The sequence below is a fragment of the Salvelinus sp. IW2-2015 genome, linkage group LG4q.1:29 (assembly GCF_002910315.2).
Source record: "Salvelinus sp. IW2-2015 linkage group LG4q.1:29, ASM291031v2, whole genome shotgun sequence".
Taxonomy (NCBI): Eukaryota; Metazoa; Chordata; class Actinopteri; order Salmoniformes; family Salmonidae; genus Salvelinus; species Salvelinus sp. IW2-2015.
The window spans coordinates 85,997,853-86,021,726 of record NC_036842.1 but is presented as its reverse complement, the minus strand read 5'-3'; the positions used below and the strand labels follow the sequence as shown (position 1 = coordinate 86,021,726).

General features: G+C 45.3%; 1 protein-coding gene and 1 long non-coding RNA gene across 2 annotated transcripts in view; both read right to left on the bottom strand.

The window, feature by feature from the left end:
- The window catches only part of LOC111962713 (receptor-type tyrosine-protein phosphatase beta), a 60,435-nt gene extending 41,757 nt beyond the window's left edge, over positions 1 to 18,678 (bottom strand). The window contains exons 1-10 of the mRNA XM_070439872.1: positions 18,401 to 18,678; positions 17,353 to 17,757; positions 14,441 to 15,714; positions 13,105 to 13,381; positions 10,949 to 11,242; positions 10,393 to 10,653; positions 8,743 to 9,023; positions 7,513 to 7,789; positions 6,995 to 7,255; positions 5,627 to 5,893 (exon numbers count right to left, since the gene is read on the bottom strand). Of these exons, the coding sequence (XP_070295973.1) occupies positions 5,627 to 5,893; positions 6,995 to 7,255; positions 7,513 to 7,789; positions 8,743 to 9,023; positions 10,393 to 10,653; positions 10,949 to 11,242; positions 13,105 to 13,381; positions 14,441 to 15,714; positions 17,353 to 17,757; positions 18,401 to 18,452 (3,649 nt within the window). The 5' untranslated portion in view covers positions 18,453 to 18,678. The remainder of the gene's footprint in view (positions 1 to 5,626; positions 5,894 to 6,994; positions 7,256 to 7,512; positions 7,790 to 8,742; positions 9,024 to 10,392; positions 10,654 to 10,948; positions 11,243 to 13,104; positions 13,382 to 14,440; positions 15,715 to 17,352; positions 17,758 to 18,400) is intronic.
- Positions 18,679 to 18,829: 151 nt separating this feature from the next.
- Positions 18,830 to 22,384, bottom strand: LOC139027597 (uncharacterized). The gene is made up of 3 exons (XR_011479720.1): positions 22,230 to 22,384; positions 22,060 to 22,133; positions 18,830 to 19,238 (listed from the first exon to the last, which is right to left on the bottom strand). It is a non-coding gene; the product is annotated as an uncharacterized lncRNA (long non-coding RNA).
- Positions 22,385 to 23,874: the final 1,490 nt, after the last annotated feature.

The window sequence follows — 23,874 nt, the reverse complement described above, 5'->3', positions numbered from 1 at the left end:
GTTTAGTTTTTCAACCTTACCTTTCACCTTTCACCTGTTTTGGTTATTCTCTTGTTTATTTGTGTATAGTGTTCAGTTTTAATAAAACAAGCATGAACACTTACCACACTGCGCTTGGTCCAATGATTCCTCTTCTTCAGACGACGAATACCGTTACAGAACTACCCACACAGCGGACCAAGCAGCGTGTGTAACGAGGAGCAGAGGGTTCAAGACTCTGGACTTGGGAGGAGATATTGGACGGACAGGGACCCTGGAGACAGGCTGGGAATATCGCCGCCCGAAGGAAGAACTAGAGGCAGCTAAAGCTGAGAGGCGGCGATATGAGGCAAGGCAGTGCAGCAGGCACGAGAGGCAGCCCACCAATTATTTTGGGGGGGGCACACGGGGAGATTGGCGGAGTCAGGCAATAGACCTGAGCCAACTCCCCGTGCTTACCGGAAGCAGCGTGGTACTGGTCAGGCACCGTGTTATGCAGTGAAGCGCACGGTGTCTCCAGTGCACGCTCATAGCCCAGAGCGCAAGTGCCATGCGAGAGTGGGCATCTCCGGTGCGCCGTTTCGGCCCAGGGTATCCTGCGCCGGCTCTGCGTACTGTGTCTCCGGGACGCTGGGAAGGTTCAGTTCGTCCTATGCCTGCGCTCCACCCGTGCCGGGCGAAAGTGGGCATTGAGCCTAATGGAGAAGTGCGAGTGGTAAGCACCAGATCTCCAGTGCCCCCCACAGCCCGGTTCGACCTGTGCCTGCACTCTGGAGGGGCCGGGCTAAAGTGGGCATCAGTCTGGAGGAGTGGTGCCAAGGCTGCGCACCAGAGCTCCAGTGCTCCCCACAGCCCAGTTCATCCGGTGCCTCTTCTACGCACCAGGCCTCCTGTAGGTTTCCCCAGCATGGTGGCTCTGTGGCAGCCCCACGCACCAGGCTGTCTTTGCATCTCCTCCCTCCAGAGTCTCCCTCCAGTCTGGATCCTCCAGCGACGCCCTCCAGTTCGGAGCCTCCAGTGTCGCCCTCCAGTCAGCAGCTTCCAGCGACGCCCTCCAGTCCAGAGCCTCCAGTGTCGCCCTCCAGTCCGGAGCTTCCAGAGGCGCACTTCAGTCCGGAGCTTCCAGAGCGGCTCTTCAGTCCGAAGCTTCCAGAGGCCCCTTCAGTCCGGAGCTTCCAAGGGGCCCTTCAGTCCGGAGCTTCCAGAGGCCCCTTCAGTCCGGAGCTTCCAGAGGCGCCCTTCAGTCCGGAGCTTCCAGAGGCGCCATTCAGTCCGGAGCTTCCAGAGGCGCCCCCTCAGGTCCGGAGCTTCCAGAGGCGCCCTTCAGTCCGGAGCTTCCAGAGACGCCCTCTAGTCCGGAGCTCCCAACAAGGGTCCCCAGTCCGGGCCGCTACAAGGGTGCCCAGTCCGGCCCCCACAACGAGGGTCCCCAGTCCGGGGTCGGCGCGAGGGTCCCCGCTCTAGAGGCGCACCCTAAGGGGCCGAGCCAGAGGTGGAACGGGGTCTACGTCCCTCACCAGAGCCGCCACGCGGAGAAATGCCCACCCAGACCCTCCCCTATAGGTTCAGGTTTTGCGGCGGAGTCCGCACCTTTGGGGGGGTACTGTCACGCCCTGACCGTAGAGAGCTTTTTATGTCTCTATTTTGGTTTGGTCAGGGTGTGATTTGGGTGTGCATTCTATGTTATTTTTCTATGTTTTGTATTTCTTTGTTTTGGCCGGGTATGGTTCTCAATCAGGGACAGGTGTCTATCGTTGTCTCTGATTGGGAACCATACTTAGGGAGCTTTTTCCCACATGGTTTTTGTGGGTAGTTAATTTCTGTTTAGTGTTTTCACCTTACCGTTCCTTTCACCTTTCACCTTTCACCTGTTTCGGTTATCTCTTGTTTATTTTTATTTTTTAGTGTTCAGTTTTAATAAAACAAGCATGAACACTTACCACGCTGCGCTTTGGTCCGATGATTCCTCTTCTTCAGACGACGAATACCGTTACATAGGGATGGAAATTTCAGGATTTTGGTGGCCTTCCTAAGCCAGGATTTAGACAGTGGCAAACATGGCTAGGACATCCGTGTTGGCAGAGTGTGCTAAAGCTGTGTGTAAAACAAACTTAGGGAGGAGGCTTCTAATGTTAACATGCATGAAACCAAGGCTTTTACGGTTACAGACGTCAATAAATGAYAGCGCCTGGGGAATGGGAGTGGAGCTAGGCGCTGCTGGGCCTGGATTAACCTCTACATCACCAGAAAAACAGAGGAGGAGTAGGATAAGGGTATGGKTAAAGGCTATAAGAACTGGTCGCCTAGTGCGTTCAGAACAGAGAGTAAAAGGAGCAGGTTTCTGGGCGCAGAAGAATAGATTCAAGGCATAATGTACAGGTAGGATGTGAATACAGTGGAGGTGAACCMAGGCATTGATGAACCTGACGATGAGAGAGGTTTTGTCTCTAGAGACATCATTTAGACCAGGTGAGYTCACTGCATGTGTGGGAGGTGAAACAAAAGGGTAAGCTAAGGCATATTGAACAGGGCTGGAGGCTCTACAGTGAAATAAGACAATAATCACTAACCAAAACAGCAATGGACAAGACATATTGACATTAGGGAGAGGTATCCATAGCTGAGTGATCATAGGGACCAGTGGCTAGCTAGGTGAGCTGGAGACACGGCGATTCGGACAGCTAGCGGGCTAACAGAAGGGCCTTAGGGTGACGTCGCGACYGAAGAAGTCTGTTGTAGCCACCTCGGACGGTTACATCAGCAGACCAGTCGTGTTGGATCGGCAGGGCTCCATGTAGGCAGTAAAAGGGTCCAGGCCAATTGGCAAAATAGGTTTTGTAGCCCAAGAAATTGGCTGATTGTCCTCTTCAGCTAAAAGTCTGATATGCTCTAGACAGCTAGRGGGCCGCAGCTAGCAGGATAGCGGGCTAGCGGATGGGCCTTCAGGGGATGTCGCGACGGAGGAGCCTGTTGAAACCCCTCGGGCGGATTACATCGGTAGACCAGTCGTGATGGAATRGGCGGGGCTCTGTGTCTGCAGTAAAAGGGATCCAGGCCAATTGGCAAAATATGTATTGTAGCCCAAGGAGTGGCGGATGGACCTCTTCAGCTAGCCGGAAGATGGGCCTAGCACGAGGCTAGTTCCAGGCTCACTGGTGCTTGCTTCGGGACAGAGACGTTAGCCAGGGGGTAGCCACTCGGATAGCAGCTAGCTAGCTGCGATGATCCAGGTGAAAAGGTTCAGAGCTTGCTGTAGGAAACCGGAGATGTGGAGAACAAATAGTCCGTTATGCGCTGGGTTGAATCGCGCTGTGCAGACTGGCAGGAGTTGACCGGACTAAGGTTAGCTGATGACCGCTAGCAGTGGCTAACTGACTACTAGCTAGTWYGCTGGCTAGCTTCTGTTGGGGGTTCCGGTTCTAAYGTATAGAAAATAGCAGATCCATACCACATTGGGTGAGGCGGGTTGCAGGAGAATATTTTAAAACTGGGGTTAAAAATATTAAAAATATATATGAAATATATACAAAGGGAAAAAAAGATATATACACGGGACACGACAAGACAAAGACGTCTGAACTGCTACGCCATTTTGGAAACATCATCATCATATATTTGAAGGCTGAAGGGGATTTAAGATTGGCGGAGACATTTGACAAAGAGATAAAGAAAGGAAAAGAGAGGATGAAGATCCTGGAGAAGTTGAGGAAGGAAAAGAAAAGGTAGAAAAACTCAGGTTGGTGGAAGAAAAAAACTAAGAGAAAGAGAGGATTAAGAACCTGGAGAAGGAGAGGAAATAAACAGAAAAGGAGGAGAAATGTAAATTGGAAGAAGAGAAAAAAAGAGAAAAGGAGATATTGAAGATCCTTGAGAATGAGATTAAGGAACAACAACTGGAGGAGAATGTAGGAATGTAGAAATGTAGGTTTGAAGCAGAAAAGGAGAGAATAAAGAACCTGGAGAAGGAGGAGAAATCAAAAGAAAAGGAGTAGAAACTTCAACCGGAGGAAGAGAAAAAGAAAGAACAGGAGAGGATAAAGAACCTGGACAAGGAGAATAGAAAGGGAAGAAAAGGTTGGCTGAAGCTGAGAAAAAGGTTAGCTGAAGCTGAGAAAAAGGTACAAAAGCAGGAATAGAAAATAGCGGACTTGTGAGGCATCTGTTTCTCAAACTAGACACTCTAATGTACTTGTCCTCTTGCTTAGTTGTGCACCGGGGCCTCCCACTCCTCTTTCTATTCTGGTTAGAGACAGTTTGCGCTGTTCTGTGAAGGGAGTAGTATACAACGTTGTACGAGATCTTCAGATACTTGGCAATTTCTCGTATGGAATAGCATTCATTTCTCAGAACAAGAATAGACTGACGAGTTTCAGAATAAAGTTCTTTGTTTCTGGCCATTTTGAGCCTGTAATCAAACCGACAAATGCTGATGCTCCAGAAACTCAATTAGTCTAAAGAAAGACAGTTTTATTGCTTCTTTAATCAGGATAACAGTTTTCAGTTGTGCTAACATAATTGCAAAAGTGTTTTCTAATGATCAATTAGCCTTTAAAAATTATCAACTTGGATTAGCTAACATAACGTGCCATTGGAACACAGGAGTGATGGTTGCTGATAATGGGCCCCTGTACGCCTATGTAGATATTCCATAAAAAATCTGKCGTTTCCAGCTACAATAGTCAATTACAACATTAACAATGTCTACACTGTATTTCTGATCAATTTTATGTTATTTTAATGGACAAAAGATGTGCTTTTCTTTKAAAAACAAGGACATTTCTAAGTGAGCCCAAAACCCACCATTGTGCCCAGTTTGGAAGTATCTTTAAGAACTTTATATTCTGTTGTATATTCTTTGTTCATTTAAATTAAAACGTTCTCAGATTAAGGTAGCTGGAATTCAACAATACAAAAAAGACCACCATCCTTTTCCGTTCATGATGGGAAGTCTTTGAAAGGAAGACCTTGACATGTTTGCTGCAAAGTCGGTGTAAAATTGTCTTTTTATTTTCTTAGTCAACCTTGTGTTCTTTTCGTTGTGTTCTTGAACGTAGCCCTGTCTCTTTGTGTTCTTGAACATAGCCCTATCTTTCATTTTTGTTCATTGATTTCACCTGTGTTAGTTACTCACAAGGTCTCATCAGCTCCTTATTTAGTTCAGTTCATTCTGTTTGTGCCTTTGTGAGGTATTGGTCGTTTTGACTCTACTAAGCCTTATCCTAGCTCGTTTGTGAGAACCAGTCCAGTCTTAGTTTTGATGTACCTGCCTGTTTGCCTACCTGTGTTTGACCATTGCCAGCCTGTGACCACGWTTCCTGCCTTCTGCGACGGCTTAATAAACACCTGCCACGCTCTGCGTGTGAATCTACACCTTTTTCTTTCCTGAGTATTCATGAGGCGGTGGTTCCTAGAAATTCCTGTCGCATCAGATAAAAGCTAAGAGTTCTGAATAATATCCTGTCAATCCTAAATATAATAAAATACATTATTTTGCATACTGGTGTTTGTCACACAAAAACAGTTAAAACTGTCTGTGCCCTTTAACTGAATTCATGTGTGATAGCTAAACATTATTTAAAAATGTATCTATTTTAACATTATATATTTAAAGTAGGCTACATATATCAGTAATCATAAAGTTGTCTACCTGTGCGTCCCTCTGCCACGCTCTGCCTGGAGGCATGTCCTGCTCTGATGGTGGTTACTACCACCCTGTAGAGGGCTCCAGGCTTCAGGGCCAGGAAGCTGTAGGCCATGGTGTGGGCTGGGGCGCTCTCGTTCTTGATCACGCTGCTGTCGTGGATGAGCAGCACATGGTATGAGTCCAGCTCTCCGGCTGCCCGCTCCCACTGTGTCTGGAGGCTGTCCGTGCTGCCACCGTTGGTCACACGCAGACTGGTCACCTGCGCTGGGGCTGGGAGTAGAGAGAGAGAGATAGAGAGGCCAACAGAGATGTGAGACATTACAGAGGAATTGAGATCATAAAGAGTCATTGAGTCAGAGACACAGCATCAGTTCTGTCAATGGGGGAAAGCTCATTAAGTCAGAGACACAGCATCCGTTATGTCAATGGGGGAAAGCTCATTAAGTCAGAGACACAGCATCCGTTCTGTCAATGGGGGAAAGCTCATTAAGTCAGAGACACAGCATCCGTTATATCAATGGGGGAAAGCTCATTATTATATGACTACAACAACTCTGTTACAGTATATGACTATAAAACATATATGGAGCAATGTTGTAGTGCAAACATTTTCAACTCTTACCCTACGAGGTCTGGAGCCTGCTGGTTTTGTGTTCTACCTGATAATTAATTGCATTCACCTGGTCCCAGGTCTAAACCAGTCCCTGATTAGAGAGCAACAATTCGGGCTCCCGAGTGGCACAGCAGTGTAAGGCACTGCATCTCAGTGCTAGAGGCGTCACTAGGGGAAAGGGGGATACCTAGTCAGTGGTCCAACTGAAAGTATTCAACTGAAATGTGTCTTCTGCATTTAACCCAATCCCTCTGAATCAGGTGCAGGGGGCTGCCTTAATGGTCACCCACGTCTTCGGCGCCAGGGGAACAGTGGGTTAACTGCCTTGCTCAGGGGCAGAACGACAGATTTGACCTTGTCAGCACYGGGATTCGATCCAGCAACCTAACCTTCCGTTTACTGGCCCAACGCTCTAACCACTAGGCTACCTGCCACCCATAGAGACCCTGGTTCAATTCCAGGCTGTATCACAACTGGCCGTGATTGGGAGTCCCATAGGGCGGCYCACAATTGGCCCAGCGTCATCCGGGCTAGGGTTTGGCCGGGGTAGGCCGTCATTGTAACAAGATTTTGTTCTTAACTGGCTTGCCTAGTTAAATAAAGAAAAAAAGAAAAAGAAAGAAAAAGAAAGACAAAACGCTGTGGAATTGACTTTGAGGTCCAGAGTTGAGTTTGAGAGTTCTAGTGTCTAGTCTAGAACATAACCATACTGGGGGGAAAAACATCATTATTCATATCCCTTTGGAACCGTGACTCACTGGTTCGTCCAATCACTGAAGTCGAGCTGTTTAGGCCCCCACTGTTGGTCGTGACAGCGATGGCGTACTGGCYTCCGGGTGTGAGGACGTTGAAGGTGCACTCCCTGGTGTCACGGGACAGTGTCCTCTGGGACACGACAGTGTTCCCCTGTCTCAGGATCACAGTGTACCCGTCCCACTCCCCTACCGGGAGAGACCACAGCACGCTCAGAGACGTCTCATCACTGTGACAGACGACCAGCTGCTGGACAGGCCGAGGTGCTGAGAGAGAGGGAGAGAATTAGTAAATAAGTAAAGGGGGGAGAAGGGGGAAGGAAAGGGGGGGGTGAGGGAGAAGGGGGGAAGGAGATGTGAACAAGTAAAGAGAGAGAGAGGGCAAAAAAATGATAAACTTCAGGAGCCAATTTGATGACAATTTCATTTTAAGAGCCATCCTACATGGTTTCGATATAATTTGACCCATAAACATTCCACATATACACCAAGCTTAGCATCAAAATATTTGRAATGTAACTTACCTAGCATTCCTTGGCAGTGAGCAATGTTGCCAAACGGGCCAGCCTCCACCATGATCTGAGCTGTGTAAAGCCTGCCAGGCACCAGCCCCAGGGAAGCCCCAGAGAAGGAGTACTGTCTCACTGGCCTGCTTAGTGTCTCATTGACCAGAGCCACTGTGGCATTCATTAGCAGGATGCGGTAGTTCTCCCATTCCCCTCTAGGCGGTGACCATGTCATCTTCAGAGTGCTGCCATCACTGAGGCCCACCATGGTCAATTGAGACACCTTGTCTGGCAGCTGGGGAAGGGAGAGAGGAGCAGTGTAAAGGGAGGAGAGAGGGAGGCAGTGTAAAGGGAGGAGAGAGAGGCAGTGTAAAGGGAGGAGGGAGAAAGGAGGCAGTGTAAAGGGAGGAGGGAGAGAGGAAGGCAGTGCAAAGGGAGGAGGGAGAGAGGAGGCAGTGTAACGGAGGAGGGAGAGAGGAGGCAGTGTAAAGGGAGAAGGGAGAGAGGAGGCATTGTAAAGGGAGGAGGGAGAGAGGCGGATTGTAAAGGGAGAATGGAGAGAGGAGGCAGTGCAAGGGAGGAGGGAGAGAGGAGGCATTGTAAAGGGATGAGGGATAGAGGAGGAATTGTAAAGGGAGAATGGAGAGAGGAGGCAGTGCAAAGGGAGGAGGGAGAGAGGAGGCAGTGTAAAGGGAGGAGGAGAGAGGAGGCAGGGGTAAAGGGAGGAGGGATAGAGGAGGCATTGTAAAGGGAGGAGGGAGAGAGGAGGCAGTGTAAAGGGAGGAGGGGATAGAGGAGGCAGTTGTAAAGGGAGAATGGAGAGAGGAGGGCAGTGTAAAAGGGAGGAGGAGAGAGGAGGCCAGTGTAAAGGGAGGAGGGAGAGAGGAGGCAGTGTAAAGGGAGTGAGGGAGAGAGGAGGCAGTGTAAAGGGAGGAGGGAGAGAGGAGGCAGTGTAAAGGGAGGAGAGGGGATAGAAGGAGGCCAGTGTAAAGGGAGAGGGAGGAGAGGAGGCAGTGTAAAGGGAGAGGGAGAGAGGAGGCAGTTGTAAAAGGGAGAATGGAGAGAGAGGTTAATGGAGGTGTTCATGCAGCCAGATCTTCATTGAAGATGCATAGGTGAAGTTAAGGATTGTGGTGCACATTAGTATTTCCTGGCTTTTGTGGCTTTTGACAGCCCTAATTTTTCACTTAAAACAGTTTTGATATGGAACTAGATAGGCATAAACTTAATCTAAGGTGTGACATTGACCCTCCAGAATAATTTACCAGTTCTGCCCATGGTCACAGCCTCAGTCATCTGCTCRCCGACCTTTGACCTCATAGACAACTGATAGGATCGTCCAGGGGTCAGGCCGCTGAAGACCACCTCTGTGGCATTGGGTGGCAGCYTCCTGTCCTGATCGGATGAACCCAGGGTTGCAAGGGAGACCAGGTATGTGTCCACGCTGCCCATAGCTGTGACCCAGGAGGCCCTCAATGAGTCCAGACTGCCGTTGTTCTCCAAGAGGAGGTCTGACACCGCCGCGGGGACTAGGGGAAGAAAAACAACARGTGTCAGAGTCTGGTCTAGTGGGAGCACTGCTGACTGATGGGCTACACATCCCTCTTAGCCATTTCCATTTGAGCGGAAATGGTCCATTTGAGCGGAAACCTGAAAAGAGTTACTTTTTTATTCCGTTTCTGAAGTTGATTGAGAGGGATGTATTAGAGGGAGGTGACAGCAGGTCTTTTTAGACACTGACACCTTTCCAGGACAATTGTWCCTGTCCAACTCGAAGGACCATAAAAAAAAAATTATAGCATTGTGTTCAGTGGCTGTGCAGTGTATTACTGGCTAGCCGTATTTGTATGGTGGGTTGGGAGGGGAAGGAAGGCCTTGATTGGCAAGCCAGCTGCAGACAGAGGAAGGGAAGGGTGGGATAGAGAAGCCTAAAATATCTTGGAAACAACGACAGACAGAGAGCATGGCCATGGTGGTGGTAGTGACTGTATAAAGAGATGGGTGCAGTGTTGGAAAGTTAAACAAAGCCCTGCAAACTAAGCCAGATAAATGTGTGAGAAACATTCCACCCTGAACCTATATTGAACATTGAAGCCCTAGGACTCTACTCCTCTTTGCTGGATAACAAAWGCTAAGCAGGAGTAGACTTGGTTAGTGGTTGGATGGGTGAACACTTCAACCAAAAATAGTATCAGTCTTACTATTCCAACAGGTGAATTTCAGAGTCCCTACCATAATATCTGTGAGGACTGTCACCACTGTTACCTTATCCCCCAAACAGAACTAGCATGACATTTCCTCTGTGATTGTTACCTTACTGTCACGTTCCTGACCTGTTTTCTGTTGTTTTGTATGTGTTAGTCGGTCAGGGCGTGAGTGTGGGTGGGCATTTCTATGTTATGTGTTTCTATGTTGGTAAATGGGTGACCTGATATGGTTCTCAATTAGAGGCAGGTGGTTTTCATCTCCTCTGATTGAGAACCATATTAAGGTAGGTGGTTTCACATTGTTTGTTMGTGGGTGATTGTCGCTGTGTCTGTGTTTATTGCACCACACAGTACTGTCTCGTCTCGTTCGTTCGTTCCTGTTCATGCGTGCTTCGTTATATGTAGTTTGCATGTTCAGGTTAGTCTACGTTGTTTGTTATTTTGTAAATATTCAAGTATAGTTCGTGTCAGTGTTCGTCGTGTCTAATAAATTCATTCATGTCTACATACCTCGCTGCACATTGGTCATCTGATCCCTCTCTCCTCTCCTCGTCTGAGGAGGAGGACGACGTAGAATGTCGTTACACTTACCACCAAAACAGAACAGGCATGACACATTTCCTTTGTGACTGCTACCTTACCTCCCAAACATAACTAGCATGACACATTTCCTCTGTGACTGCTACCATACCTGTGACTGCTTGTTTGTAGACAGCGTTCTGAAGGCCTCCAGCCTCAGTCACCACAGTGACAGTGTACAGTGTCCCAGGCAACAGGTCATTAAGAATGTGGGAGGTGACGCTACTCTTCAGGGTGACGTTCCTGACCAGGCTGCCCTGCTGCTCCCTCAGCAGCACTCTGAAACYCTCTCTCCTGCCTGGGCCGGGCTGCCAAGAAACACCCAGGCTMTTGGAGGAGGCCAAGAGCTGGAGGCCGCTGATGGCTGAGGGAGCTYGGGGAAAAATACAAAGTGGTCAATGCCAGTGAGCAGCTTGTTGATGTCTAACAAAGTAACAAAGTAGATCAGGGATTWCTATGTTATCCAAGTCCAACAAACATGGAGGCACTGAAGTGAGTATAGGAATAGGGGTATGGTAGAATGGCAGTAGAGCAGACAGTAGAATATCSTACACAATTTGTTCATCATAAATATCAGGTGGACAGCACATTGGGTGTAGAAGACCTGAAAATTACATGCAAATAGAGGACCAGTGAAACCACATAACAACAGCAAGWTGGTCCCTCACCTGTGGTTGCAGTGGCCATCACTGGCGTGGCAGTTTTATTCCCAGCTATTGCCACCAGGCTGAGGCCATAGAGGGTGCCAGGGGTGAGGGCGGTAAAGCCTGACTGAGGGACGGCAGTGCCCATGATGCGAGTATTGCGGGTCGCTCCTGTTTTAGTGTCCTGTAGTGTGAGCTCATACCAGTCGACCAGCCCGCGAGAGCGAGGCCAGGATACATGCAGGCCTGGAGAGCCACCATTACCCTGACTAGGACTCTGGTCTGGTAGGACGTCCAACCTGGATGGACTAACCGGATCTGGGGGAAGGAGAGAGAGAGAGAGAGAGAGAGAGAGAGAGAATAAAGGAAGGAGAGAAAGACAGAGAGAATGTGTTAGTATTTTTGCTATAAATAATATGATAGACAACAAAGACATCCTTTAAACAAGTGGCCAAGGGGCCAGCATCTTGCCGATATTATATAACCTCAATTAAACATCTTGATATTACACAACTAGGAGAAAAGTTAATGAAGAATATCTGTATCCTGTCTTTGTGCTTCACTGAAAGCCAGTGGTGACTGCCTGCGATGGAGCAGAGCGATAAGATTGTTTTGGTTCTATAAAGAATGTGGCGATTCGCTGGGAGACCTGCGTGCGTCTTGAGCGAGAGAGCGAGCCTTGACAGGAAACGACAAAAARAAAGACCAAATGGAAAGAGAGGAGCAGAACAGGGTAAGAGGTGCCCCCCACAGCTCAGCAATTAACTTTGACCCTTTCTTCATAATGCTTCCCCTCTGAGGGCCCTTCAGAGCAACCCCAGGAATCACATTGGCTAATCAGCAAAACCCCAAGGACATTGTCCYTCCAATCCTAGAGCCACACTGGGGCCCTTTACAAGACCACTACTGTATTACACAGTAACTACATTGTATCTGTAAATATTAAAATAAAAAAATACTGGATAAAGTCCAAGTGATTTGGCAACCACTGATCTGTTAATCTTGAGGATTTCATCCTTCGTAGGCTACTGTCAAAAATGGAAATTTCAAGGTCCACACACAAAGACACAAGAAAAAAAATCTCGGCCACACTTTGAATGCAAAGTTCTGGAGTACACTGTAGTCTAATCTATTTGTCCCGTGAAAACAAAACATGGAGGCCTCCTGTATCCGTTAGTACAAAGAAACAATGCTTGGCGGGAAGTGGCTCTGGGGAGAAGGAGATCTGTCTGGAAACAAACACTTAAGATTAGATGCTCTGCATTGTTACTGACCTCTACTGTTACAACCTTAGGTGATTGGAGCAGCAGTGTGTTCCAGAACTTCCCTGGTTCTAATCTAGAGCTGTGAGACCAATGACCAGAGGGGTTCTCTGGCTCCAAGTTCTTGGCAGGACATTCTAAGGTTGTGGCCTTGACAATGTTCAAAGGATTTTACAAAGYATAAAGTGTACTGGACTTCAGCGGTGTTGGCACAAGAGTTCTCTATTCTCCATGTTCTTCATTATCAAAGCGATGCACAGAATCTATTCAGTGCAACATGGTTCAATACTGGGCAGAACAWAGGCTCGACCACTGTAAGCATAAATCAAATAATACAAAAGGATATGAATGAACATATAACATTTCAAGCCATTTCCCAATACATCAAATATTACAGTAAAATTATATGAAAGCTAAATTCTAAATGTTGCTACATACAATTTAAGTATCAACTTTTGTGCAATAAAACACCAACAGAAAGACAACCAAAAGGAGCTGTTGGAATAAATTAGATGTTTACAATACATTAGAACCGAAGATGTCCTAATAAGATATCARATGTGTTAGATATATTTAATGATGGCGAGTTTATGCTATCAGAGGAGTCATGCCYCTACTAACTGTTTGAAGTGGTTCTGACTGCCAAATTCTATATCTTTGAATTAATCAGYTGTAAAACTTAATCTTTAACGAAATATAATCATTCGAATATCATGATCAACAATAGAAATAGAGTAAAATCAACAGAAAACATATATAGTGCATGATACTAGGGGAGGAGAGGGGGGTTCTTATATTGTAGGACGTTTAAGATTAATTAAAGTCAATTTAACAGTCTAAAATACATTTAGAATAAAATAACATTAAATAGGTTAAAATATAACAMAAACGAATTTTGGTTTATAACACTTAGCTTACCTGTTCGCACTGATACGTTTCTCCTCTCTCCATCAGTCTTCGATATCACTTCAAAGTGGTGTAACGTCCCAGGTTCTAAATCCCTTATATCGCAGGTATACACATTACTATACTCCCCATATTGATCACAAMCCGTTATATCGGAACGACTATTCTCATAAAACACGGTGAAATTACAAGCTTCTCCTGTTGTTATTAATTTGAGTGCAATAGAATCCGTCCTGGCGCTGGTCTCTGTCAGGTTGACTGAACATTTGACAGCATTAGTGGTCTCGGCCTGAAATGAACAGAAAAGTGGCAACATGTAACCAAAAGATAGGCTAAGCAACAGTAGGCAACAAGTYGAAAATAATCAAGGTTAAATTGACTTTAACCATGACTCACCTCGACACAACACCACCATAAACAAACGATCAAAWTAATAGTTGCACATCTGAACATTGRGGTCGTTGATTTAAATCCGTTAGGTCAATAAATAYTATTCAAAAAATCWAATATATTCCAACATTGGTTGTCATAATCGGTCCATAAAATAACAATGTATATTTATTTTCTGAATTTCACAATGGCATGTTGGAGGCGGCTACAGGGGTGGCACGTGCCTAACCAAGCATGGCATCTCGTTGTGATTTTGTGGTTGCCCAAAATCTYTGCAATGTAGACCACGCACAGTCTCTTCCCACGCTACCATCTCGTCACTRTCAATCTCTAGTCCACATTATTTTCCTACACCCTTCCTCAATGCTCAGGCTGCACCATCACCGGCGTCAGGTAGACAGACTGCTCAGGAAATTGATTCCATATCAGCATCTACTTCCGCCCTCTATATACACTTTTTCTAACACCTACAGTAGCCTAAGTTCCTATCAAATAGTCTGTCTACTTGCTCACAGCCTTAACTTTCACTTGAGTCTGGACAGCAGCACCTTGAGCAGCCTCCTTCTCTCCCCGTGATACCCCACCCTACTTTCCTTCCTGCCTGCCTGCCTGCCTGCCTCTCTGCCTTCTCTGTCTGAAGAACTTTAGGTCCACTTAAACTAACACCCATAGGATACAGTAGGTTAAAAGGGCATGGCATGGGTGTAATTCATAGCCTACTATTGTGATTGCAGAATTTTCTCTGTTGAAAGACTATTTGAATATGACTAATATATTCTATATTACTATTTGCCATTACTATAGCCCTTCTTTCAGAAGGTCTGTTCCAAGCTTCACTGCCTTTAACGTCCCTTGTACAAATATGCATGCAAATATGATTTTGAGCATTCTTTATGGAATTTCACAAATTCAAAATCGATTGAAATGTTAATTTCAAGTGACTGTCATCATCACGCACCTGTGGGATGGAGGTCAACTCTGTGGTTGTAGCTGGTACTGTAGTAGTTGTTGTTGGAGCTGTAGTTGGTGTGGGTGTGGTTGTGGTAGTTGTGGATGTGGTTGTGGTACTTCTGGGTGGAGCTGTAGTAGTTGTGGATGTGGTTGTGGTAGTTGTAGGTGGGTTTGTTTTCATTATGGGCGGTGTGGTATAGGTTGTGGGTGGGGCTGTTGTAGATGTGATTGGAGTGGTATTGGGTGGAGTTGAAGAGGCAGTAGGTGAGGCTGTAGAGGTTGTGGGCGGGGCTATTTTCATTGTGGGTTTTGCTATAGTCTTTACTGTTGAAAAGGTTGTGGGTGAAATTGAGGATGTTGTGAGCTGAGTTGAAAATGTTGTGGGTGGGGCTGTGGCAGCATTGGGTGGGGCTACTTTCCTTGTGAATTTGGCTGTAGTCTTTGTTGTTCTGACAACAGTAGGAGTTGTAGGGGCAGCGGTTGTTGTAGTCGGCACAGTTGTGGTTTTGGTTGTAGATGGAACCACAAACTTTCTGGGGGGTACTTTCCTAGTTGTGGGAAACGCTGTGGTACTGGTAGGTGTGATGGTAGCATCAGATTTAGTGGTTGAAACAGAGGACGAYATAGATAAAGCAGCAGAAGTTGTGACTTTAGCATCAGAGGTAACGACCACTACCGTAGAAGTAGCTGCTGAGTCTGTTTTAGAACTTGTGTTGGGCACTGAGGAAATTGTTGAGGAAACCACCGTCATAGTGGTAGCTGCAGTTGACACCATCTCATCTACATTAGGTGTGGTGGAACTGGAAGTTGGTTGGTTTACTGATGGAGTCTTGGCTTCGTTCCTCGAGTCGAGGAGGGRATTTTCGGTGGCAGCACTCACCGTTTGGTCCATGGCAGAGTCAGTTGTGGACAAAGCAGGACTGGACGAGAGAACATCATGGCTGTGGTTGAGAACTGCCCCGGATGTTGTGACGGCCGTTGAGATGGAACTTGGAATGAGACCCATCGTGGCCGTCCTTCTTGTCCGAGGCTTGACTATGTCATTAGTGTGAGTCGCCACCACAGACTTATATGTCGCCACCCTATTGGTCGATGTGACCGGGACTCTTAATGTAGAGATCTGCCGGGTGGTTCTACTATGGGTCCTCATAGTGTTTGACAAGGAGTGTGTGTTTATTATTGTTATAGGGGCTGTTCTGATGGCGTGGGTGTATGCCAAAGGTTGGTGTGTGGATGAACACATTGTGGGGGTTGAGGTTGAGATGGTGGTGGTGGTGGAACCTAGAAGAAAGAGGGGTTATTGTGACTAGARTTATACACATGATTGTAATATGATTGGATAACATTGAAATAATTTCAAGATACTGTATGTGTTCCATAAGTAATAACTCTAACCCAGCCCAAGTGTTCTTAAATGGGAAATTAAAGAATTTGACCCWAAGTTCCAGACACCGCTGTGTTTTGATGTGGGTGTTTCCTCTTAAAAGAAACACACTGCATGCTCACAACGCCTTATCAACKTGTTAATAACATGGTAATAGATGGTTTATTGTCATGTTATTCATCTTTTTAACAAAAAAGTTAAATTATGTGAAATAAATAGCTGGGTATTGGTTTTATTGGTCACACTTTATTTGGATAGTCCATCTGTAGATGCTGTACAGCATATTATCTGTTATCTGTTGATAAGCAACTGACTATGTTTATAAGCAACTGCTTGCTAATGTTATGGTTAAGGTAAGGGTAAGAGTTAGGGCTAGCGTTAGGGGTAGGGTTAAAGTTGAAGTTATGGCTAGCGTTAGGTAAGGGTGGTTTGGGTTAGGATAGGTTAGGTAGGCTAGCGTTAGGTTAAGGGTTAAAGTTGAAGTTATGGCTAGCGTTAGGGTAAGGGTTGAGTTTCGGTTAGGAATAAGGGTTAGGTTAGGGCTAGCGTTAGGGTAAGGGTTGAGTTTCGGGTTAGGATAAGGGTTAGGGTTAGGGCTAGCGTTAGGGTAAGGGGTTTGGGTTAGGATAAGGGTTAGGGTTGGGCTAGCGTTAGGGTAAGGGGTTTCGGGTTAGGAAAGGGTTAGGGTTTAGGGCTAGCGTTAGGGTAAGGGGTTCTCGGGTTAGGATAAGGGTTAGGATTGAGGCTAGGTTAGGGTAAGGAGGTTCGGATTAGGATAAGGGTTAGGGTTAAGTAAGATAGTTAGTTGAAAATGGTTTGTTGTCTGTAGATCATCTACAGATGGACTATCAAAACAATTAAGTGTTACCATTTTATTATATGTGATAACAGGTGGCCTGAATAAACTTTTACTGTAAATGAACATTAAACAATACCAGTTAGGCTTACATTGTAGCATGTGTATTTTTTATTTTTTTCAAGTGTGAAATTGATAGCCTCTTCTATGTCCCCTGTATGGCCATTAAGTTCACAGGAAGAACACTGCTGACGTTTTTCCTGACTGAGTGAGTGGGCTGATAAAACACTTGACAACAATGTGCAGGAAAGTCAGTATCAAGAGTGTCATCCTCTGCTTTCCTCAAGCATTCATACCATACGAATGTCAGACAACTCCAAAGTCGACATGGTGCAAGTAATTTCGATACAGATCTTATCTGTCTGATAATTCAGCTTTTTTTAAAATGACAATCCGTTGTATTTCTGTAAACTAGGTAAATTATGTCATAACGAGTTTGTTGGGTCCATGTAGAGATACTGTTGGCTACTAATTCTGTAGTTGGGCCTTATCATTTTACAAGACGTTCTCTTATCAAACTTCAGAGGAGGAAAMACAAAATATCCATAAAGTTCAAGGCTACTATATAGGCATGCCTACTTATAATTGATGTATGGTAGTTGAATGCACAGAAATATATTATTATCTGAATGCAAACTAACAGAAGACATGCAGSCCAATTCCTCAGTAGACCACTCACCTTTACGCGGACATAAATGGGTAAGCACCTGTCTCCCTCCAGAGTAGATTTCCTCATACTTAGTCCAGTTGGAATACTTCTGGTCCCCTCGGATCACAACCCGTATACCTTGTTTCTTCAGGTACATGGGCTTCTCCGCTAACCCGAAGGTTCCTCGTTTGTCGTAGCATTTCCAAGCAGGTGCGCTGTCACAGTCGCTGATCGTGGCCAGGCGCGCGTGCCGAGGTATTGCACTGCTCGGGTTGGCCCAGAGACACTTGGCTGATTGTGTGTGATGCAACTTCATATCTTTCGTCCATTCCCATTGTTGATAGGGACTGGTGACATTGCATCTGCCGAGGATCACAGTCGTTTTGTGGGTTGACAGGCACAGTTTCTTTGGTGTGTGTGCAATAAGGAAACCGTCTAAATGGGAGATACAAAGAGATGGTCAATAGTGGGTGACTAACAATCATCGAAWGGCTGAAGACCTAGTGCCAAATTATTAACATTTTGATAGCAATTTAGTAATGTAATGTTTGAAATGCATAAGGCTCAAATACCTACGGGCTACAAAAAGCTACAGGCTTACAGAAATAGTTTTTAAACATTTCCCATGATTATGTTAAATCAGTTCTCAAAAGGCAACAGTTTTATTCGATTACAACTAGTACTTTTCTTTGGTTGTAGCTGAATAAAATAGGTAAATTTACGTTATTGTTATTAACGAATAATCCCTCATCTCACACCTGAGTGAATGTAACGTTATTAGGCTAAAGCTGTCCGTTAAATACGATCATGGTCAATATGAGGTAAAATAAAGATTTTCTTTGACAAAGAATGAACTCTTTATTGTTACAGTGAGATAACCTACTTTTGTCATAATATTTGGAATAACCTCAATCAAAAAATTCGTTCACTGACTGACCCTTCCCAGTATAGACAAGGATGAACTAAAGTTTCCGTTGTTGACTATCTTCACGCACAATAAATGTGGTTATTATACTACTCTAATAATCAGCAAGTTAATTAACTGACCTCTTCACACTTTAAAAGACAGACTACTTACTTGTCGAAGAGCATCGAAAGAGTATTAAGATAATGAAAAACAAAGTATCCATTTTAGTCTACAAGTTGTAACSGTTTAACGCGTCTGCTGGATTCAGATGAGTTGAGGCGTCGAAGGGAAGTTGCCTTCTGGGAAGGACAAAGTCAGTGACCAGCGCTTCCTTCTATTCAATTGTTTTTGTGGTTTCATATTAAAGTACCCTTCAGCACTGGACATCGACAGGGAAATGATCTTCTATCGGAAATACCAAAGAACATCGCAGATGTTTAAGTGTTCAGATGGCAGGCAAACAGATGCAATGCGGGMACAGGTTTATATACCCTGGATAGATGGTATACCATGCAATGGGCGTGATGCGTAGCTACCCAAGTTTGGAATACTGACAACATAAGAAAAAATGACAAGAACATTTATTTTTATTTTTCAGTGTTGACATTTTATTATTTAGTGTAAAGCCAACAGCACATCACCAAACCCAGTTATTATCATATTCCAAATTCCATTTCATATAGGTCAATTATTTGTTAATTTCCAAAATGCTAAACTTAGACCTAATTCAAAACAAATCTGGAAGACAATTGGAGTTATTGTATTTTTAATGCATTGCAATATTGTTGCTGTAACAGATGTGTTCGAAGTCAACCTACCTGGTAAAGTAATTAACAGAGTAAATCATTACATAATACAGCTATTTACAACTGTAAATGTACCAGTTATTTTTCTGGTATGAGTGAKAATGTCAAATGATTACCATCACCAGCTCAACCCAATGTGCCCACAGTGTTCCTCTGGCCTCCTCCAGCTGACAGACAGTGATGAACCTCATGGCTTCACAGACCTAAATCATGCGAGCCCAACACACAAACACAAACTAATACATATTARCATTGGCCTATGAGCATTAAAATACAAGGTAGTTGAAACATTGGTACGGTATCTCTATGGGTGACAACACAACACAAAACTGAGGAAACCAAACTGCATATGCTTCCATATTTTGTTTTCATGCACAAAATAATTGATTGTGAAAGGGTAATAGAGAAAGGGATGGACTGGGAAGTGGTAGAGAAAGAGCAAAATAATGAGAAACTCAGAATAAGGGCTACAACACTTGGAGAGCCCCAGAGAATCTCCTGGGCCAGCAGAGTTTTGGGGCCTTCGCTCAGGCTCTGCTCTTTTTTCCTGGTCTCATCTCCAGTAGGAGTGGGCCCTTTGTGGGACAGGGCCCTCAATCAACCCCCTCTTTCTGACCCCCCCCCCCATCTCTTTCCCCTGCGGAACACTCTCCCCCCTCCCTAACATCCTGTGCTAGTCAGGGGAGAGATCTCTCTCTCTCTCTCTCTAAGCAGGACATCTCCTCCACCCTTCCTCTACATCCTCCTGTCAGCCTCCATCGACCATACCTTCAACCTTCAAATGTCACCGACACATGAAGCACTAACTTGTCCTGGACCTTCACTCATTGGCTCGTTGTTAGAAAGCTCACATTGGTTGAGTTTTTTAAATCTAATTTTGTATCCAATTTAAAGGTGAACAGTTAGTCTGTGAGAGTTTTTTGTTGTTGTTGCTTATTAAGGGCTCCAACACAMAAAAAGTTAGTAAGCAGTGATTCTTACAGAAAATACTGCTGTTAAATATCTGAACTAAACCGCAACAACCCACAGACACCCAGCACTGCAGTGACGATTTCTGCTTCACAACTTTTTAAAAGAACCTAAGAAACTCAATCAGATCCGCTTTAGTCGACATCTGCATAGCGGTTGTTTTGGCGGGGTCGGAGGTGGAACTGCGTTTAGAGCTGTCAAATCCACAAGCAGCTCCGTGCGTTAAGGCCGGTTAAGGCTATCGTGGACACTGCCAATGGACGCAACAAAACCACACCCGACTATAATCCAACAAATCCCATGCAATCCCATGAAGTTTCAACATTCAAATTAGACTGACAGGCTACAATCCCCTCATCCAAATTAACATCAAAACATGCATTAGCCTCACATTAATGGACATTTGAGAGTCATTATTTCTACCATGYATAGAGCCTACACAGTCMAGTACCGTTTTGAACRAACGCAGGAGGGATAATAAGGAAGGGAGTGGTTTGTGACACACAACAGCAGCCGCTCCCCGATTCGTCAGCTCATACCACAGTTARACCTCCAACACCGTCAAAACATCAGCTATATGGATCCGGCCAACGCTGGTTAGCGCTAGTTAATGCTCAATCTGATTGAATCCAGGCCTAAAGGCTGTCACTCCTCTAAAACAACATCCACAAACCAACCAGTATACAAAGACAGCTTCTATTGTTTCAGAGAACTAGTCGGACATAATTTCAAACCGAAAATCTTTACCCTTACCATCTCACTCACACTCACTGTAACACAAGGTCACAAATCTGGACCTACATGGCATCTGTCTGTCTGTGATTTTACCAGTTATTTGTGTGTCCTCTCCTCCCTTTTCCGGTATGTTCTGGTCGGGTCCCTAAAGTCCCACTATGGTTTCCTGCTCATCTCTGTGTCTCATCTCCCTGTCTCATCCCTGTGTCTCATCTCCCTGTCTCATCCCTGTCCCCCCCCAACACACAAAAAAAGCACCATTCTGCACTAACTGTAATTTTTATTCAGACATTTGSAACAACTCAAATAAATAATCATAACATTTAAAACTGTATAAATAGATATATATATACAAAAAACAAGACTCATTCATATCAAAAAGAAGTAACATAGACAAATAGAAACAAATTGTATAACATACATACAAATAAAGATCATCGAATTATTACACTTGGTAATAGTGTAATAATTCACTTCTCTTTATTTGTATTTATATACTACAATTTGTTTCTATTTGTCTTTGTTACTTCTTTTTGATACTTARGAGTATTATTTTTGTATATATATTTCTATTCTATTTATTTTTAACAAAAAACACACAAAAAAACACAAAACTAAATAGCACAAATCCTATATCACACAATACACAAATAGAATAACACACTTATAAAGAAGATAACCTGATTATTACACTATTGCACTTCAAACAAGAAACACACAAACAGAATTACACAACTAATTGCATTAGTACTGTACAAAGTTAGAGGTGCGCTATTTGATAGATTCTCCCGCTCCCCCTGCCTCGGACTTCCAGTGGGGAGACCTGAGGTCAACCTACCCCCGATCCCTCCCCATCTCGTACTTCTGAGTGGGAGACCTTCCCAGGCAGTAGCCTGCCTAGCTCACAAACTAGAATCATGGGGCCCACTCRGACAAGATTAATTGACCCACAGTCCCACACGGTGACATGATATCATTGACGTGACATGCAAATGAGCGATAGAAAACTGATTGCGCAAATGTCACCATTCATAATATTTTGTTTTTTWGTTTTCTTTGTGCAGGCGCCCCATGCCGGCTCGGCAAGATGCCGCCCTGGGCGGCTGCCCATGTCGCCTATGCCTAAATCCGCCACTGCTTGTGTCTCATCCCTGTGTCTCATCTGTGTCCAGACTGACACAAAATCACCCCTCTGGCATGTATGCAGCTCAGTTTAGTCGATCACAACATGCTGTTAATGACAGTGAGCTAGGCTTTAGTATTAGTTTCAATAGAGGGATGACAGTAGAGTAACAGAAAGAATGTTGTATGATAGCAAACCTTGACTCACGAGGGTGATGCATTTGTAAGGTACTCTTATCCGCCTATCCCTTATGCTGCAAAGGGAGAAGCACCTGTAAAAAATAAAATCATATGGTTATTTTTACAACTAAAGTCCTTTGTAAAACATATTTTCAAAAGATTTCCAAAAGTAAGATAAAGCAACATACCTACTTCTCGAAGTGCGTCTTGACACAGTGGCTAGTGTGGGATATTGGCTGGTCTGGTCTCTCCAGGTCTCATGCTACTTGTCTCCTCCCTGTCGACCCATTGTGTTCTGCCTGGGAGAGCAGAGAGCTAAGAGGTCAAAGAGACTGTGGTGGGTCCCGGTCCCACGGGGCCAGATAAACGGAGGGAGAGGGTGGGGTGGAAGGGTGTTGGTGCGCTCCTATGCTGAGCCAGGGCGGTCCCTGGGTGCCCCCCTCCTCCCTCTCTCTCTCTCTCTCTCTCTCGCTTTCTCTTTCTCTTTCTTTCCCTCTCCTCCTCTCTCTCTTTTGTACCCAGCCGTGCCAGTCTGTTCCTGCCACTCTAGTGCCAAGGACTAGAGATAGGGCTGGATAATAGCATGCTGTTTCAGAGCCCAGAAGGCTGCAAGATATAAGCACAATGAGTTTGATTAAAATTACATGCTTTTATCCCGCTCAGTGTTGAAGCATGAGTAGAATTTCTACTCATCTTACTTCTCTAGCTAGGGCCCTTCACTACACACTCTCTGCACAAAATGGATGGATGGGAAGATTTAGTACKATTTCGTGTAGAGTGAGCTTGCATACTTAACCCCACTAGAAACAACCCTGCTGCTGATTGATCGGAAGTTCCACCCTCTACAGGAAGACATGCTGTGTAACCCTGGTCTGTCTACGTAGACCCCAGAGCTCTGGACTCTGGACTCACAAAGCCCCAGAACACTGACTCAAAACAGACAGACAGAGAACCCAGACTACACTGTTCAAGTTGTGTCTACAGTTTCCCAACTGAGTCCTCAACCCCCAGGTGTTGCACGTTTAGCTACGCAACCACTAGGCCAGTGAGAGAAGCAGCTTGATTGCTGTCAGTGTGACTAGGTTGATACCAAACACTAGGCCGAGTGAGAGAAGAAGCTTGAGCGCTCAGTGGACTAGTTGATGAACCAACACTAGCAGTGAGAGAATGCAGCTTGATGCTCAGTGGACTAGTGATACCTCACACTAGGCCAGTGAGAGAAGCAGCTTGATGCTCAGGTGGACAGTTGATCCAACACTAGGGCCAGTGAGAGAAGCAGCTTGATGCTCAGTGGACTAGTTATACCACACTATAGGCCAGTGAGAGAAGCAGCTTGATGCTCAGTGACTAGTTGATACCAAACTCGCTGCAGTGAGAAGAAGCAGCTTGATGCTCAGTGGACTAGTTGATACCAACACTAGGCCAGTGAGAGAAGCAGCTTGATGCTCAGTGGACTAGTTGATACCACACTAGCCAGTGAGAGAAGCAGCTTGATGCTCAGTGGACTAGTTGATACCAACACTAGGCCAGTGAGAGAAGCAGCTTGATGCTTCAGTGGACTAGTTGATACGCAACACTAGGCCGTAGTGAGAGAGAGCAGCTTGATGCTCAGTGGACTAGTTGATACCACCAACTAGGCCGTGAGAGAGCAGCTTGATGCTCAGTGGAGCTAGTTGATAGCAACACTAGCCTGTGAGAGAGCAGCTTGGATGGGCTGGCAGTGGACTAGTTGATACCAACACTAGCCTGTGAGAGAGGGCCAGCTTGATGCTAGGGACTAGTTGTAATCAGTTGATTACCAGGGTGTTCTATCACCCGTTGGAAACCTGGGTG